At 44.5% G+C, this 16,877-nt stretch overlaps 1 protein-coding gene across 1 annotated transcript; it reads left to right on the top strand.

Annotated features, from left to right (window-relative positions):
* The first annotated feature begins 333 nt into the window (after positions 1-333).
* ankrd52a (ankyrin repeat domain 52a) lies at positions 334-16,807 on the top strand. Its single transcript, XM_010890563.5, has 26 exons — positions 334-707; positions 1,061-1,147; positions 1,436-1,514; positions 1,903-1,973; positions 2,112-2,312; positions 2,501-2,588; positions 2,848-2,990; positions 3,125-3,337; positions 3,543-3,621; positions 3,735-3,932; positions 4,025-4,142; positions 4,256-4,324; positions 4,570-4,710; positions 5,064-5,126; positions 5,284-5,395; positions 5,495-5,566; positions 5,701-5,902; positions 6,139-6,226; positions 6,325-6,442; positions 6,602-6,821; positions 6,971-7,064; positions 7,188-7,271; positions 7,448-7,593; positions 7,718-7,800; positions 7,912-8,086; positions 8,307-16,807. The coding sequence occupies exons 1-26, from the start codon at positions 681-683 to the stop codon at positions 8,576-8,578; spliced, it is 3,243 nt and encodes a 1,080-aa protein (XP_010888865.1). The 5' UTR covers positions 334-680; the 3' UTR covers positions 8,579-16,807.
* The last annotated feature ends 70 nt before the right edge of the window (positions 16,808-16,877 follow it).

Here is a 16,877-nt window from a genome sequence, read left to right as displayed (position 1 = left end):
AAGCACTAGTGGTACTAGTGGTTATAAATATTTGAGCGCATTCTAGTGGTAAAACGAAAGTAGACTACTGTAGACGGAAGAGAATCGGTTAAGTCCGGTTATGCCAATGAAGGTGCTTTTGCAACAACCGAAGCCTGGAACTGCTTTCGAATGGTGTTTAAAGGCTTAAATCAACATGACAGTGGTGCAACGTTTTACTTCATAATGTGTTTGGTCAAAGTTACGAATTACTGTGTTTAGTTAAAATATCTTCATCTACTCCATATATGGCATTATTTTCTTTTTTAATACTTTTGCGTCATTTAGACTTTTATTTTGAAGCCATAACGCAAACTCCATTCTTGTGGTTAGCTTTTCTTTGGTAGTCCAATTCCAGAATATCATATCTGGGAGGTAACCATGATTTGTCATAAAATTATATAAAAAGTCTAGATATAATATTCTCAAGTGCATTTTATATAAGTGATTTTCCCCTTGAGACCGTGGAACTGCGCATGTGCAAGATAGCCGAAATCCTAAGCAACAAACAAACATCAAGCAGAGGACAGCAACACAGACCGAGAGCTGTCTCTAGCAGATAGCTAGCTACATGGGTTTGCTTAAGAAAATGAAAACAATCAATTAATATACCTCGCCTTTTCCCCCTAATGAAGGAGCTCCGTCCTGGCTGAGTTTGGGAGATGGGAGTACTCAACATTACAGACCAGGTGAGCTAGCTAGTATTAGCTAGCATGCTAACTAACGTTAGCAGAGAAGGTAGTCTTCAACGTTAGTTACCTCGTTACTGTATTTCACTGGATAGCTAACGATAGCTGATAGACTGTCAGCTAGTAAGCTAATCCAGTGTTTTCAAATCATTTCCCTGAAAGCCTGTTATTCAAATAATGATCTGTTCTGCAAGCAAAATATCGTATAATAATTGCTAGCTTGCTAACTTTAGCCTAACCTCGGCGCGGCCTGATGCCGGTTCTAAATGATGTCTGCAAACTGTTCACTTGACTTTGCCATTTACTAGTTATCATTCCTTGCTAACAGTGTGACATTATTGTCTGATTCTCAGCCTCTACTGGTCCAGGCGGTTTTCAATCGGAATGCCGATGAAATTAAACTACTATTGCACAACAAGAAAGATGATGTCAATGCACTGGTATGTCTGTGGCATGTGTGGTACCGCAAAACTAGCCCCTGTTCATGGGATTCATTGTATTTACAAATGTCTCCAGTTATTGCATTTATAGGAGTGGAACCTTTTCCAAGATATGATGTGGTTGTTTCTATGTATTTTCCTAAAACCCAAAGTGTATGTATAGAAAATGTAATTAACAGTGAATCTCTAGTTCTATACTCCTTCAGCAGCATTTCTTCATTATACCTGTTGTTGGCTATGATGGATGTTGCATCTTAATAAATGGTGCATTTTTGTCTTATCTCCCAGGACCAAGAGCGCCGCACGCCTTTACATGCTGCTGCTTGTTTGGGGGATGTCCATATAATGGACCTCCTAATTAATGCAGGTAATTGAGACTATAATGGACCAACCACTGGTACTTCTAACGACTTCCTACTATGTGCAAGTAAAAGGTGGTTTTTGGTCTACTTGCAGTTATATCAGTTTGGTTAAGTGGGGTTGTTCCACCTCAAAATGCGCTATAATAAGGATTTCTGATACCAGCTTACTCTGGTTGTTAATTTTTGTAGTTAGACATGGGTAGGTTGAGCATTACTAAAAAATATTATAATATAGCAACAACTTAATTGGCAATTTCCATTTATTAATTCATTTTGCATGCTGAGATTTAGGTTGATGGTGTTGAAATAAGATGAAAGGGCCCTAGCGTCTGCAACTTCAAATAAATGACCGTACTTGTCTCATTGGTCCTTGTCTTGTACACTCTCTCATAGGTGCAAATGTAAATGCTAAAGACCATCTGTGGTTGACTCCGTTGCACAGGGCTGCTGCCTCCCGGAATGAAGTAAACCATTTTGGTCTTCTCTCTAATGTTATGATTATATAGCACTGTATTGATGCCTGAGACCATTTGGTACTTTGTTTGTTTGGTTGTGGTCAAGGAGTGTGTTCTCTAGCCCAGTTTGATTCCTTCCCTCTCCAGAGGGCAGTGGGGCTACTTTTAAGGCAGGGAGCAGAGGCCAATGCACGGGACAAGTTCTGGCAGACACCATTGCATGTCGCAGCTGCCAACAGAGCCACGCGCTGTGCAGAGACCCTACTCCCCCACCTGAGCAACCTTAACATAGCAGACCGCACTGGCAGGACGGCCCTGCACCACGCTGCTCAGAGTGGATACATGGAGGTGAGAGGCGAGGGATGGACATATTGTCTAACCCCCCCCCCCCCCCATTCAGTATGATTTCTAAGAAAACATTTTGTCAAAGATCAGAATGTCTAATGAGATGCCTTTGACACAGACCCAGTTTGGCAGGCATATGAAAAAGTAATGTCTTTATATATTATATTTATATATTTTCACCTTGACCTCAGATGGTGAAGTTGCTGCTGAATAAAGGGGCAAACCTGAGTGCCAATGATAAGAAAGAGAGACAGCCAATCCACTGGGCAGCATACTTAGGTGAGTTTGGCTCTGCACTGGAAAAACACTTCGCACCATTCTTTCGGGGTACGGTACAAAACCAATCTGAATGTCGTGAAGAGTCATCACTATACGGGATGGAAATACAGATTGTAAATACAGAAGTCCTGTTTTTAAGTTGAATGGACTGTATGTCTGTACTCTTCACTAGAGGCTGACATTAAAACCGGATCTTTCCTCAGGACACCGGGTTCTCTCCCTTTCTGAAACACTGCTTCTCCCACATGTCTCCTTTCAGGTCACCTGGAGGTAGTGAAGCTGCTTGTGTCCCGGAGTGCAGACAAGGGCTGCAGGGACAAGCAGGGCTACACCCCTCTCCATGCTGCCGCTGCCAGTGGACACATTGACATCGTTAAGTTCCTGTTGAGGCTCGGCGCCGAGGTGAGTGAGTCCGAATGGGTAAACGCTGGATGCTCAAGACAGCCAAAGCAGGTGGAGCAGCGTTATCTGACATCCCTCATGTCGCCATGACGAGAAGCGCCTAATGCTAACTCATGCCTTGTGTGATTTTCCAGCTGGATGACCCTAATGCCTTTGGGAACACTGCGCTGCATGTGGCCTGCTACACCGGTCAGGAGGCTGTAGCCAACGAGCTGGTGAACCACGGCGCTAACGTCAACCAGCCCAACAGGAATGGCTACACCCCACTGCACCTGGCCGCCGTGTCCACCAACGGTGCCCTCTGCCTGGAACTGCTTGTCAACAACGGGGCCGACGTCAACCAGCAGGTCTGGGCCTGTGTTCAGAAGGCATCAGTGATTTGGGAAAGCTGATCTTGGATCAGGTCTCCCCTGTCATTGGAAACGCATCCATTATGATCTAAAAGGCAAAAGTGATGGTAGACCAGCAACTTTAACCTGTGACGGACTGTGTTTCTGTTCTCTACCAGACTAGTAATTTAGTATGCTGTTTTTCTTCTTCTCCCCGTTCCAGAGTAAAGCGGGGAAGAGCCCCCTACACATGGCAGCCATTCACGGACGCTTCACTCGCTCTCAGATCCTCATCCAAAACGGTGACCGCGACTAATCCTCTGACTGAATAACAGCTGTGGTGATGCTTGGCGCGCACGTCTTATCCCACTTGTCCCCTGATCTTGGAAAGCTAAGTTTTCTTCTTTGTTCCCAGGCGGAGAGATCGACAGTGTGGATGAGTATGGCAATACCCCCCTCCACGTCGCAGCCAAGTATGGCCACGAGCTGCTGATCAGCACCCTGATGACCAACGGCGCCGACACAGCCAGACCGGGGGCTCACGGGATGTTTCCGCTGCACCTCGCCGTGCTCTACGGCTTCTCAGACTGCTGTCGCAAGCTCCTCTCCTCAGGTTGGTACTTGTCAGATTGTGCGTTACCGTGCGTATACACTACCGCCTGAACCACGGAGGGTCGTATGACGTGCCCCCCCCTCTCCCCTCAGGTCAGCTGTACAGTATTGTTTCATCCATGAGTAAGGAGCATGTTCTGTCGGCCGGCTTTGACATCAACATGCCAGACAATTTTGGAAGGACCTGTCTACACGCCGCTGCTTCTGGAGGGTAAGAGACCAGGTCCCACTCCGAATCCGGACCAGCTCTGAGCCTTTGTACTACTGGATGCACTCATGCGTTGCCCGTTCTCACCCTGGTATTCCTCACTTCACTTCCGACAGGAACATTGAATGTCTGAACTTGCTCTTAAGCAGCGGGGCGGACTTGAATCAGAGGGACAAATTGGGAAGGTGAGTCATGGCCTGTGATTCTTAAAATGTTCTGTGTTTGTACTCCGGCTGGGTTGGGTCTGAACGTGCTGTGTAGAAGTGGGTGATTTAAGATTGCCGGCCATGCGTGAGTTCTCTGTGGCACCAGCTAATGTGAGACAGGCTTTACAATTGATTTAATTGCCTCGGTGGGTCCATTATGAACGGATAATGGGGTTTAATAATGAATGCACTGGTAATGGTTCCGCTGGCTTCTCCCCTCGCAGGACTCCGTTGCATTACGCAGCTGCTAACGGGCGGTACCAGTGCACTGTGACCCTGGTGAGTGCTGGAGCTGAGGTGAACGAGCCAGACGCTGCAGGCTGCACTCCCCTGCATTACTCTGCTGCCTCCCAGGCTTTCTGCCGGTAGGGACACGCCTACAGACAGTGCTTGATGTGTGTGTGGGGGGAGGGTGCAGGAGCCGTCTGGGATTAGGGTGTTTGCCAGTCAAATCCCCACAATAAACGGGGCCGTTTGAAGCCACGTTGAAGTGGGAGGTTGCTGGTCTCTCATTCCGTAGTTCTAAAATGTCCTAAACACTGAGCTCTTGATCGTGTTGTGGGTGTAGCCCTCTGGATTGGTTCAGCGGAAGTCAAGCACCGCCCATACACTGTTCATCAAACATTAGAGGAGGAAGTCAAGAACTCTCTCCGAAATACTTAGGAATAATAGTTCCGGGTTGAGTTTCTGCATTGGCATGTTCAATCTGCAATTTCAGTATGGACCGACATTTCCCTGGGACTCTTCAGAGCGAGGAGGACGGAGCAAAGGAGTCCTATTTGTGAGTTTACCATCCGCAACCATCATTCCGTATGTTTATTATGTCCACTGTCCCCAAACGGTTTTGCCTCTTCCTACTGACTGAATATCTGCTTGAATAACCCATTAGTGTTTCTTTTATGACAACCTCCTTGTCTGTCGTGTTTGTGTTTGTCTAGTTGCCTGGAGCATCTGTTGGACAACGGTGCTGACCCTTCCCTGGTGAACGCTAAAGGCTACAGTGCCGTACACTATGCCGCTTCGCACGGCAACAAGCAGAACCTGGAACTGGTGAGTCCTCGCCCTAAATAGCCACGGAGACATTCAGGTCAGTCGTTTCCTCACCCGGACCTGGGAGAATCTGATGACGCCGTGACTTTGTCCCTCTAGCTCCTGGAAATGTCTTTTAATGCGTTGGGAGACATTGAGAGCAGCATTCCAGTGAGCCCACTGCATTTAGCTGTAAGTGCTTTTCATTCCTAAGATCTTCAGCCGGCCCGCCGTGGCTTGAGATGGCGTGCCTTGTGTGTTGTGTGGCGAGGATGCTGTGGTCATAAAGGGAAGCCAAACAGCGGTTTTCTGTGCCCCCCCCCCAGGCTGATAATGGCCACTGGCAGGCCCTGCGTGTGCTGACAGAGACCGCCGCCTATGTGGATGTGCAGGATGCCTCTGGCCGCTCCGTGCTCTACCTGGCTTCCCAGAAGGGTTACGCCCGCTGTGTGGAGGTCCTGCTGGCCCAGGGGGCCTCCTGCATCCTCAACGAGAACCGACACATGTGGACCCCTCTGCATGTCGCGGGTACTGATCACATCATGTTTCTTTAAGTCTGGACACTTACCCGTTCATACTGTATCTGGGCAGGGGGTCACGACAAAAGATGAACCCGGTGGGCCGATCTTGAAGGAAAGGGGTCTGAAGTTTCTTATGATCCTGTACACGGGAAATCTGACTGCATATTGTTTGATGTTTTCTGCTAGAATTTGTTAGGAACGAACGAGGTCATATTTGTGTTATTAATCCATGTTTCATATCAGCTGCCAACGGCCACACGGAATGTCTCCACATGCTGGTTGACAGCGGAGAGGAGGCGGACCTGACCAATGTCACAGACACACGGGGACAGTGAGTGGTCTTTTGTCTCCGCCCACTAGCAGTCTGTACAGCTGAGGTTGGTTTGTAATGTAAATGACTGTGTGGTCTTCCTCGGTGGTCCTCCTCAGGACTCCTCTGATGCTGGCCGTGCTGGGGGGCCATGCTGCCTGTGTCCACCTGCTGTTGGAGAAGGGGGCGTGGCCGGACGCCAAGGACAAGAGGGGCAGGACTGCTCTGCACAGAGGGGTGGGTGTCTCTTAACAGGCTATAAGCACTGGGCTGGTTATATTGTACTGTTCTACTCCCAGCCTGGCTGGGTCATATTGTATTGCTCTGCTCCTAGCCCGGTAGGGGCACTGTAATAGTCTGAGATAACGGTGTGTAACCTCTGCCCCTGGACCGTAGGCGGCGTTGGGCCGCGAGGACTGTCTGACGGCCCTGCTGGACCACGAGGCGTCGTGCCTGTGTCAGGACAGCTGGGGTCGTACCCCGCTGCACTACGCCGCCTCGCAGGGTCACACCGACATCCTGGCCAGCCTGCTGCGTGCCACCACACGCTCCCAGCCTCTGGCCTCCCTTCTGGACCACGACCAGTACACTCCGTCACACTGGGCTGCCTACCAAGGTCAGTAAGGTCCTTGGCCAGCGCCCGGTACCTCAGTAAGGGCCTGGACGGTGTCAATGGGGAGAGACGTTTACGTTTCGTAGCTTGGTCGTTGGTAGCTCACATCCCCTGTGCGTGTTTTAAAACATATTTTCATTCTTTTCTTTCAGGGCATGAAGACTGTTTGGAGGTTTTACTTGAACACAAAACTTGTAGAAACGTTATTCCGGAGGGAAACCCCTTCACCCCATTGCACTGTGCCCTGTAAGTGTTCTGTACTCTAACGTCTGGTGTAGCACCCAGTGATGCGCTGTCGGGCCGGTGCCAGTGGCTCAGCGTGTGGGGAAGCATTGGTGAATCTGTGTGGATTCTGGCTGTGTGTTGCAGAATGAATGGCCATAGTGGTGCTGCCGAGATGCTGTTGGAATCATCTGGAGTGCAGATGGTGAACACTAGGGACACTAAAGGAAGGTGAGTCTGGAGAGCTCTTTGTCGTTGTGTTACCTGTTTCCGCTGGTGTCCCCCCTCTCCGCTGGTGTCCCCCCTCTCCACTGGTGTCCCCCCTCTCCGCTGGTGTCCCCCCTCTCCGCTGGTGTCTCCCCTCTCGGCCATGCGTGACCGAGCTGTGGGGGTGTTTCTTTCCATAGGACCCCCCTCCATGCCGCGGCGTGCGCTGAGGATGTGGCGGGGCTGCAGCTGGTCCTACGTCACGGGGCCGAGATCAACGCCGTGGACGGCACCGGCCGTTCTGCTCTCATGGTCGCCGCCGACAACGGACAGAGTGGCACCGTGGGTAAGTCGACGGTCCGCGCAAGGGTTGAGTCACGCATGAGCTCCCTCTTCAACTAAGTCTATGAACAAGAATAAAGGAAGACTTGCTGTAAGTGTTAACATGAATCCGGTGTCATTTCTGTTAGCCATCCTCCTGCACCGGGCCAAGGCTGACCTGACGCTGCTGGATGACAATGGAAACACCGCCCTGCACCTGGCCTGCAGCAAGGTGAAACCCCTCGCCGTGTCACAGAGGCCCGACAGAAACAGGACGGAGAGATGAGTGACCTAACGCACTGATGGTGACTGTTGACGTCCCCCCCCCCCACCCCCTTTACAGGCCCATGAGATGTGTGCCCTGCTGATTCTAGGAGAGATCCATAACCCTACACTCATCAATGCGACCAACACCGCCCTGCAGATGCCCCTACATCTGGCAGCACGCAACGGCCTGGCCACCGTGGTTCAGGCCCTGCTGAGCCGAGGGGCCACCGTTCTGGCAGTGGACGAGGAGGGTAGGAGAGACACTAATCTACCTTTCCACGTCATCCCCTCCCCCCAAAACCAGAGCTTAATTTTTCACGCCTTAATGTGAACCACTGGGCAGCTAACTGGGCTCGGATCCCGGGAGGCTTTGGTCCTGTTCTTTGGACCGTTCACCGCTCCGGGACGGTGGCTCATTTAGAGTGGGCTCCCGGTGTCACCGGCCTGACGGTGTGTTTGTTGTCGACCCAGGTCACACTCCGGCTCTGGCCTGCGCTCCCAACAAGGACGTGGCCGACTGCCTGGCTCTGATCCTGTCCACCATGAAACCCTTCCCCCAGCTAGACCCCGCCTCCTCCTCCTCCGTGTCCTCCTCCATCTCCCCCGGTCTCAACCTACTGAAGCACTGCGGCATCACCGCCGCCTGCACGCCCCGGCCGAACGGAGGCCTCCGCCATCACCACGGCTACGTGAAAGACCGCCACGGCGCCGCCGTGGGCCTGGACGGATGCCTGTCCGAGTGAGGTCGTCCTACACTTCCACCACATGCCGGTGTGTTTGTGTGTGAGTGTGCACGTGCGTGCGTGTGTGCGTGCGTGGTCTTCTCCTGAAGTGCAGTCAAACCTATATGCAAATAGAGCACACGACATCTATCCTAGCTCTGTGGTAGTTCATGCTTAACATGGTGAGAGATTGACCTCTCTCTGTAAGGTCAACGGAATACTGCTGTTTGTCCCAAAATGGTTGGTAATAACAAACCACAACATCCCTAAATCATCAATCCCTTTAAATAATGTCCCACAAATAGGTACTTTTTACTATGTTATTATTTTTTTTAGTAGGTCAGCACAGAAACAAATACTGACAGCTAAAAGCACTGTTTACCCACGTTTTTGTTTCTTTTTAGTCTGTGGTCACTTCTTTTCTCCATTTTCTTCTTTTTTTCTACATCATATCTGAAATGACGAGTAGTAGTGGCTTTGTATAGGAATGCACAGTTTTTTCTAAAAGCGGAATGATCAAACGGGTTAAAGTAGAGTATAGGACTTGATAAAAGAACCATACCCAGGAAAGTCCTGCCTAACAGTGCAATGCTAAAATATAACAATTCTGACTTTTCCAAAAGGATTATAGTATGTACCTACTTTAATAGCCTATATTTAAACCTCTAGCCTCAAATTGTTTAACATTTCATAGTGGAGAATTTTCATAGAGCTGCTAAAGTTTGAAAAGTGAGTATGTAAGCATGTCTCCGTGAAGGAGAATACTGCACAGGTTGGCATTTTAGGATCTGTTTATTGTCAATGCAGTAGTATTGTCTACAACACAGTTCTGTGTTTACTAAGGTAGAATGTGGTACAAAACAAATTATGACCAAAGGTGATCATCACTGCTATGGCTAAAAATATATTTATTTGAGATGTACTGTACAGAGAAACATGATAGATTGCTCTTGAGATACCTCAATACATAATTTTGTAGCTGCTGAACGGCTAGATACGGAGAATAGAAGTAGTGAGGTCTTGATTATTTCAGTCTTTGGGAGCACGCCTCATTGTACCTCGTTGAAGCCTCTAGTATTCTGAGCACATTCTCCTGAATTCTGAGTACCTCTTTGATAATCCTACAAGCCATTTCAATAGATTTGATTTGTCCTTTTTTTTTTTTTTTTCATTCGCAAAACCTTCGAGGAGGAATGCTTATTTTCTAAATTGACACTGGTACAATAGTCGGTTCTGGTATGAGATTAAATTGCTTGTCTGAGAGTGCTCTTTTGTGTTTGTATAATTTAAGAACTATTAACTTTCTTGTCAATATCAAAAAGACAATCATAGTCTCAAGGGCTTTGTTTCCTTGGAAATCTTGTTTAATATTCACTTTATTTGTTTGAGTACTGATACGCACGTGAATGACCTATGGTAGAGTAATGGCTGACATCGGTTTCACCCAGGCGTTTCTCTCATTGCCAAGTAAAAATGCAATTGACTGCCTCTGGCATCTCGTTAATTGCCTTTAGAGCCATATGACATGGTGGCAGTGTGAAGCAGGATAACATGACATAACCCTAACCATAGTATCTCACCTACCGGTTAAGCAGAGAAACCTTACTGGGTTAGGCCTGATTGTTCTTACGTCTCAACAGAGGCCATGACTGACTAGAGAGAATTTTTTTTAGCCTGTTGGAAAGGACTGAGAGGAAACTAATGTTACACTTGTGGCCAGTAGTTGTAATTCTGTTTTTAGATTCTCTGGAATAGTAAAGCCAAAAAGTTTACAATTCCTTTTTGGTTTGTAGAATTATTTTTGTGTATGTAGCTTATATCGTCTGATGGTACTACATACATTGTAGATGATTGTATCAGACCACTGGAGCTCTTTGCCTGACCTAATTGAATATTTTTTTTACACTAACATGAAATCATCAGAGAACCATTACATTTCCCAGATTCCCATATTTATTTCACCCTGCACCACATCATCATGTCCTGACAGCGCTTAAATGACCTGCCTTAGTCGTATATGACAAGGAGGATGGTGGAACATCATGATGATACTGGAGTAATCTAGTGTTATGCATCAGTGGTCTGCGTTGTCTGGGGTAGAGGAGGGCCAAAGGGAAGTCTGTTGTCTTTTGATGTAATGTCTTTGATGTTTTCTAAGTTTTGGATTGCAAACAAACAGGCATATCATATTGACATTATTTTGTGTGTATACAGAACGGTTCCATTTTAAGGCAAGCCTGCCACCAGTGAACCTTAATTCCATTATCTGCAGCTCCATACCAGTGTTTAAAATGGCTTGTTTCTATGATTTTGTGATTACAGTGGGGGGGGGGGGGGGGCATGTTGGGATAACCTGCAGGTCTCTAACCAGAAGGATGGTATTTTCTGGCTGCCCCAACGTCAAAGCTCAGAGTTTGGAAATCAGCATGAAATAGGACTTTTATATTTTTCTGTAAACAAAACATTATTTTTTGTTCACTTTAAAACACTAGTTATGTAATGGAGATAATGGAAATTGCATTTAAAAGTGATGGAATTACCCTTTAGATTGCCCATTATGTTTGTGTGCGTGTGATCACTCCTGAATACATGGACATTTATGTAAAAGGCAGCTAGCTGGTAGCAGCTTAATTGGAGAAGACCAGCTCATAGCGATGACTGGAGAGGAAAAAAGATATAATCGTAGCAAACACGGTTTCCATGGGGTTGATACCATTTCAGCCAGTATTAAGATCATCCTCCCCTGTTAACGCATATGTATATTTACATCCGTATGCGTTGTAGCTAAAAGAGGTGCAGTTGACAGACAAGACAAATGTTGCTAGGATTGTATACTGTTGCTTCACTGCCTGTGTAAATGCAGCCAGAGACACCGATTACTTCAATCATTCAGGTCAGGTCGGCTTTTTTTCTGTCTTGCAATGCCTGTACTTGTCCAGCAGATGGCAGTTTCCCAGCATGTGTTTGCACCTCGCGGAAGTCTATGAATGCAAAGAAATGATGAGAGACAGAGAGCACATTGTAAAGTAGTTTCAGATGATCATTTTTACTTTGAAATAATGTCAGTAAAGAGGACTTTTATTTCCCACTTGGGTTTCATATAAGGAATCGTATATGAAAGGATCATTTGTAGAAAGAACATGTGAAAGTGATGCTGAGCAGCTGTATGGTGCTGCCATTTATATTCAGGCCAATCCAACAGGACATTCTGTAGATGCCAATTAAAGATTTGCACAATTAGTCGTGAAAATCTTTGGTCACAGGGCCCTTCTTGCCAAAAGACATTGGAATCAAATTGCACAGATAAAATGTTAATGGATTTGTAGAACATGCAATGTACAGACTAACAATAAATCTGAGCCATGAATTTACTGACAAATGTGAATGTAGGGTTAAATTGGAACAAGACTATTCATTTTCTCCTGACTGTTGAAGCAACATTAACTACTTTTCCTATTCAGTCTTCCTGTTCTGGGTAGTTTCTCTGCAATGACATCCAGCTAGCCTATAAACCCCCATTTCATTCATAACCATGCATTGCCAGTGGAATCAGGAGGGTAGAGAGTTTGAACATCTATCTCTATTACCAACATTGAGCTTGCCTTACTGTACTTTGTAACCACGAAGTTAAACTACACTGTAGCTGCATTCATTTTATTTAATGTTTTACATTAACTGATGTTTTTGAAAAGGAATATACACCTAGCTACACCCATTTAGTGCCATAGAAGCCTTTGTTTGCCTTTAGTCATATTTGGTGAGTGAAAAAAGAACTGTCTGGACTCTTACTGTGATTCCCATAAATAATAGAGAAAAGGGAAGAAGAGTTGTAATCATTGCTGGTACACAGGTGCTGATGTTTTTGCAACGCTTAGTTCCAATCATTGGTTGAAAGTAGTCCAAGAACAGACATCTGGAAGAAGGAAAATTGATGCAAGATTTAATCTGTATAATTGGACATATTTTGTAGGGGGAAAATGTATTAAAAAAAAGTCTTCATGGTGTAGGCAATAATCATTAGTTTTATTTGTAAGATGTGGTTTGTGATTATTTGACTCTTTTAATATTTGCAGATGGATGGTTAACAGGGAATAGATTTACCTCGATGGATGCCCCTATTCATACTTGAAGTATATTTCATTGAAGGCAATTATATAATGTTTTCATTCACAGCTGAGCCTTACCTTTAAAAGCAAAGGAACCAGTATCTTGCTGTACCTACATCATTTTGTTTTGTTTGTTTTACAAGTAAAACCTCAATTCTTTTTTTTTTCTTAGTGGGACTAACTAAAATCTCTGATGTTGCAGTTATGCGCTGTGTACCAAATATCCACCTGTTCCCTACATGGAGGCCCACTATGGGCAATGGTAAACAGCAATCTACTATATAGGGAGTAGGATGCTTCAGACAAACCCACAGATTTTGGGGGTCTAGAAGCACACGATGTTGGGCACACCTCAAGGCTGTCGATTGTTTCGGGGATTTTGCCACATTTCCTAGTGTGTTTCAGAGAATCTTTTTGTATTTTTTATTATAACTTATTTCCAGTGTAGTTTTAGCTACTGTAATCTCCAAAACCAAATAACGCTGTTAAGTACCTCAATGCCAGTTGGAGAAAATAAAGGACAAAAATACTTTTTAAGTTTAACTATAAACTATTGTCAGTTTTATTCTAAACACCAAATTATGGGATTTGTGGTACGTGAGTAGAAAGGTGTAGTTAAGTTCCAGGGGAAATTTAATTGGGGTTTCGGGGTGCTACGCTGTAATTATTTACCACCTCAAATTAGTGCATGTGGGTGAGTGAATATAGGAGATTTTTTAGTGTCACTAATGCTTGTGGTCACATTTTCCCCTCTATCCTTGGTAATTTTCCATCATTAGGACCTGTTTGACATGGAGGACAGATTGGTGTGGTGCCTTTTACGTGTTTCTGAATTCATGTTGTATCTACGGCATGGTCTTCCATTTATACCTCCCGGAAGCCTTATGAATGACAAAATGTTAAGGAACAGAAGGGCGCATCTCTCTGAAAATAACATTCTCAACCTTTGATGTGAACTATAATAAGCAGCACTTGTTTAAGTTCTTGGCCTATTTTGTGTGCATGCTATGGATCTCTGAGCGTGAGTTCCGTCTTATGGTGACTAATTGTTCTATCTGCACACAATCCTACCTAATGTTGAATAAACCAATATTGGGGTAACTTTTGAAAGCACAAATCCAAAGATGGAACCATATTTTTTGATGGCACCTCCAAGCAATGATGTCTCAATGTTGCGGATATTAGGTGGTCATGAAAAGAGGAAAGAATGGGGTTGGATAGTCTGTACCAGTAATTGTAGTTTCTCTGACGTCTGAGCATATCAATTTAAATGGTTGTTTTGTCCAATTTGATGTGTTGGTAATTCAAAAAAAAAAAAATGCTAGCTGTACAGAATAGTTCAAGTTGTAAAATCATATTCGGGAACATAAAAGTAATAATTTGTTTGTAACTGTTGACAGTAGTGTTTTTTAGTATTAGACTGATGAATAGTCAGGGTCCCTAGCAGTGTGCTGTGTTAATAGTGTGATCATGCTGTTGAAGTGGTGTAATATAACTTGCATTATCTTATATTAGCCTTAGAGTGTGATGAAGCATCTCTTTTTATGCTGACCTCCTTTTTGAAATAGCTGAAAGACGAGTGCAATAAACCTCTTTATTTATCGTTTTGCTTCCTCAAGTGTAAAAAAAAAAAACAACAACAAACAAACAAACAAAAAAACAAGACAAAATAAACATACTCTCTCCTGGATGAAGCAGTAGGATTGCAACCTCTCCTTGCTTGATGTTTCACATCCAGAGAAGTGGCGCTTATTAGAATCTAGAATGTGGAATTGCATTCAGAGTTGTGATTGATATTCCAGTATCAGAGCTGCTTTCTTAGAGGGACCATGCACAAAACCATTTGACTGAATAACAGTGTGTTTGTTATAGAGACGTTTGGATGGTATTTTATGGAGTCAATCTCCTCGAATGTGTTTTATTTGTTTTCCTGGAACGTCTTAGTGTGTGCGTATGCATCGTCCTCTGTACCAAGTTCAATGTTTTCTGGCCATGAATTAAGTGGATCAAAGAAGTTGTGAAATGCCTTATCTTGTTTTCTGAAGAAAAAAAAACATTAAGGGATACAGCCCATTCATTCCCCCTAACTAATCTTTAAACGTGTGCATCTTTCACAATTTAACTTGAGCTTGCACAGTTCAGGAAACTTTCTGAAGCTGTTCTGATCTTCACTGTACATGTAAACTGTTTATCAGTGTGATAAATGGGGAGGCATTTGCTGGTGACCCACAGGTTATATTAATAAAACAATTTTAGACTTCTCTAATTGTTAAAGGTTTTTATAGTGTTGACCATGTGCTTGTCTGAGCAAAGAAGCAGGCCTGTCTACATCAGACATAGCGCTCACAATGGAAATGCAAAAGTAGCAAATAAGAGGTTCACCAGTAACAACAGCTCAGTGCCTAGGGTATGAGGTGTGCCTACTGTACACACCCTTTTGACTTGTACATGTTGGAAGCCCTATGATATTGGTTGTGAATTACCTTTTTCACTAGCCTGGGTAGCAGCCGCTTTAGCATACATTCCAGTCCCTGTGCTCTGTGTTCCCTCTGCTGTTTCTATGTTCGTTCTGCAGCACCCGAACTGAATGTGAACTGATTAAAACAGACTACGGGTTACCGTTAGTTGCCTGTTTCACTCATCAGTGGCTTACCTGTTGTACATACTATGGCCCCCGTATCAGGAAAGGGGAAGGAGTCAGAATCAGGGCTTACAGGGTTACAATCAGATGGTTTCTCAATGCACCTTTAAAAGGAGATTGGTTTGTCCGCCAAAACATTCCAAACGATTCTTTGCGAGTTTTGCTGTTGGGTAACAAAAAATAGTTTTGCTTTGCTCTTGAATGGTAGGATCTTTGACATCTGGCATAGGCCCAACTTGTTTGCCAGCAAATGTAAGAATACCTTATTTAACTCTTAATTTACCTCATTTACAAACCTGCAACTATTATTCTACTGTGTGTAGAAATGCCATCACCAGCATGTTCTAGATCAGTGACGACAATGACAACAGGACGGATGATGTAGCTCCATTTTAAAAATGGATGAATTCAACAATGACCCATCAACGAATAAGAAGACGCCCCTCGGTTGCTACAAATCTCACTAAATTCAGCAAATGGCTGATACATATAATGGAATCATCGATGTGAATAAACGTGTTTGCAATTCTTTCAGTAGTAGCATTTTTCCCTACCTCCTATAAGTTGCAGCTTTGAGCTAAACTCCGTTTATTTTGACATACAGATCTACAGTGTATACACAGAAGACAGGGAACCTTTTTTTTATATTACCGTGAGTAATTATAATTGAACATGAAGTGTGCTTGATTTTATGTAGAATAGTGTTTAAACATGAAATTATTTATGAAAAGCATTTATACAACAAAATACCACTGGGAGCTTAAGCCAGACTGGGTTATTTATGATCATCTTTTACCCCTTCATCACCCTTAGGATGCATTACATTGAGTACATTGGCATTTTCTGTTTGCGTTTAACAAAGGCCCTCGATTCTTCTGTAGATGTAAAACGATTTTCCCATTTTTGTCATGCAGTCTCTCAAAGTTAGTTTACAGCTTCCTGGACTGGTTGTTGGCGTGGTAATTGCATACGTAGATGCAGAGTTAATAGGTTTTCATGGGGGAGTCCGGTTCTGCATATATTATATTCTGTACGAGGGTGAGTTTTGTTTCCCTCATGTGGTATGCCTTCAAAAACATCCACTCAACCTGTTTTTCCTTTTGTAACCCTATCTGTATGGGCTTCAATTCCATGTGAATAGGAGACAAAATAAGCAGTTGGGTCTCTGGCCAGACAGACACCCTCACCCACTCCCCACTTCCTCCAAATCCACAAGCCATTTGTTTATTTGACAATGCAATTGATCCTGAAAGCACTTTGCCTTGTTATTCCCTTGTCAACAATGTGTACATGGTCATTTGTTACGGATATGTGTAAGATCATTCATGCATCATTTCGGAAGAATTTGCATCAGTCTTTCTGACATTAAAAGAATTAAAAGATTTATTAAAAATGTAACCTAAATCTATTTTATACTATGTTTGCTGCAGCCAGTTGGTCTTGTCATTCAGTATTGTGGCTTAGGGTTGGTTGTGTGTTTAAATAAAGTACTATTGCTAACTATACACTGAAACAGTTCTTTTGATTTCTAGATGTAAAACAATGAAAAGTCCTCTGGAGACATGAAACTTGA

Source organism: Esox lucius, chromosome 12 (assembly GCF_011004845.1).
Source record: "Esox lucius isolate fEsoLuc1 chromosome 12, fEsoLuc1.pri, whole genome shotgun sequence".
Taxonomy (NCBI): domain Eukaryota; kingdom Metazoa; phylum Chordata; class Actinopteri; order Esociformes; family Esocidae; genus Esox; species Esox lucius.
The sequence above is the reverse complement of the archived record's forward strand: the minus strand, read 5'-3'. Positions and strand labels throughout refer to the sequence as shown.

What these genes read in the sequence shown, in the direction of transcription:
- ankrd52a (XM_010890563.5), top strand. Translation starts at nt 681, where the DNA reads ATGGGAGTACTCAACATTACAGACCAG. An exon ending in GGACCTCCTAATTAATGCAG is followed by an intron (nt 1,515 to 1,902) that starts GTAATTGAGACT and finishes ACTCTCTCATAG; the next exon opens with GTGCAAATGTAAATGCTAAA. An exon ending in ACTAGGGACACTAAAGGAAG is followed by an intron (nt 7,272 to 7,447) that starts GTGAGTCTGGAG and finishes TTCTTTCCATAG; the next exon opens with GACCCCCCTCCATGCCGCGG.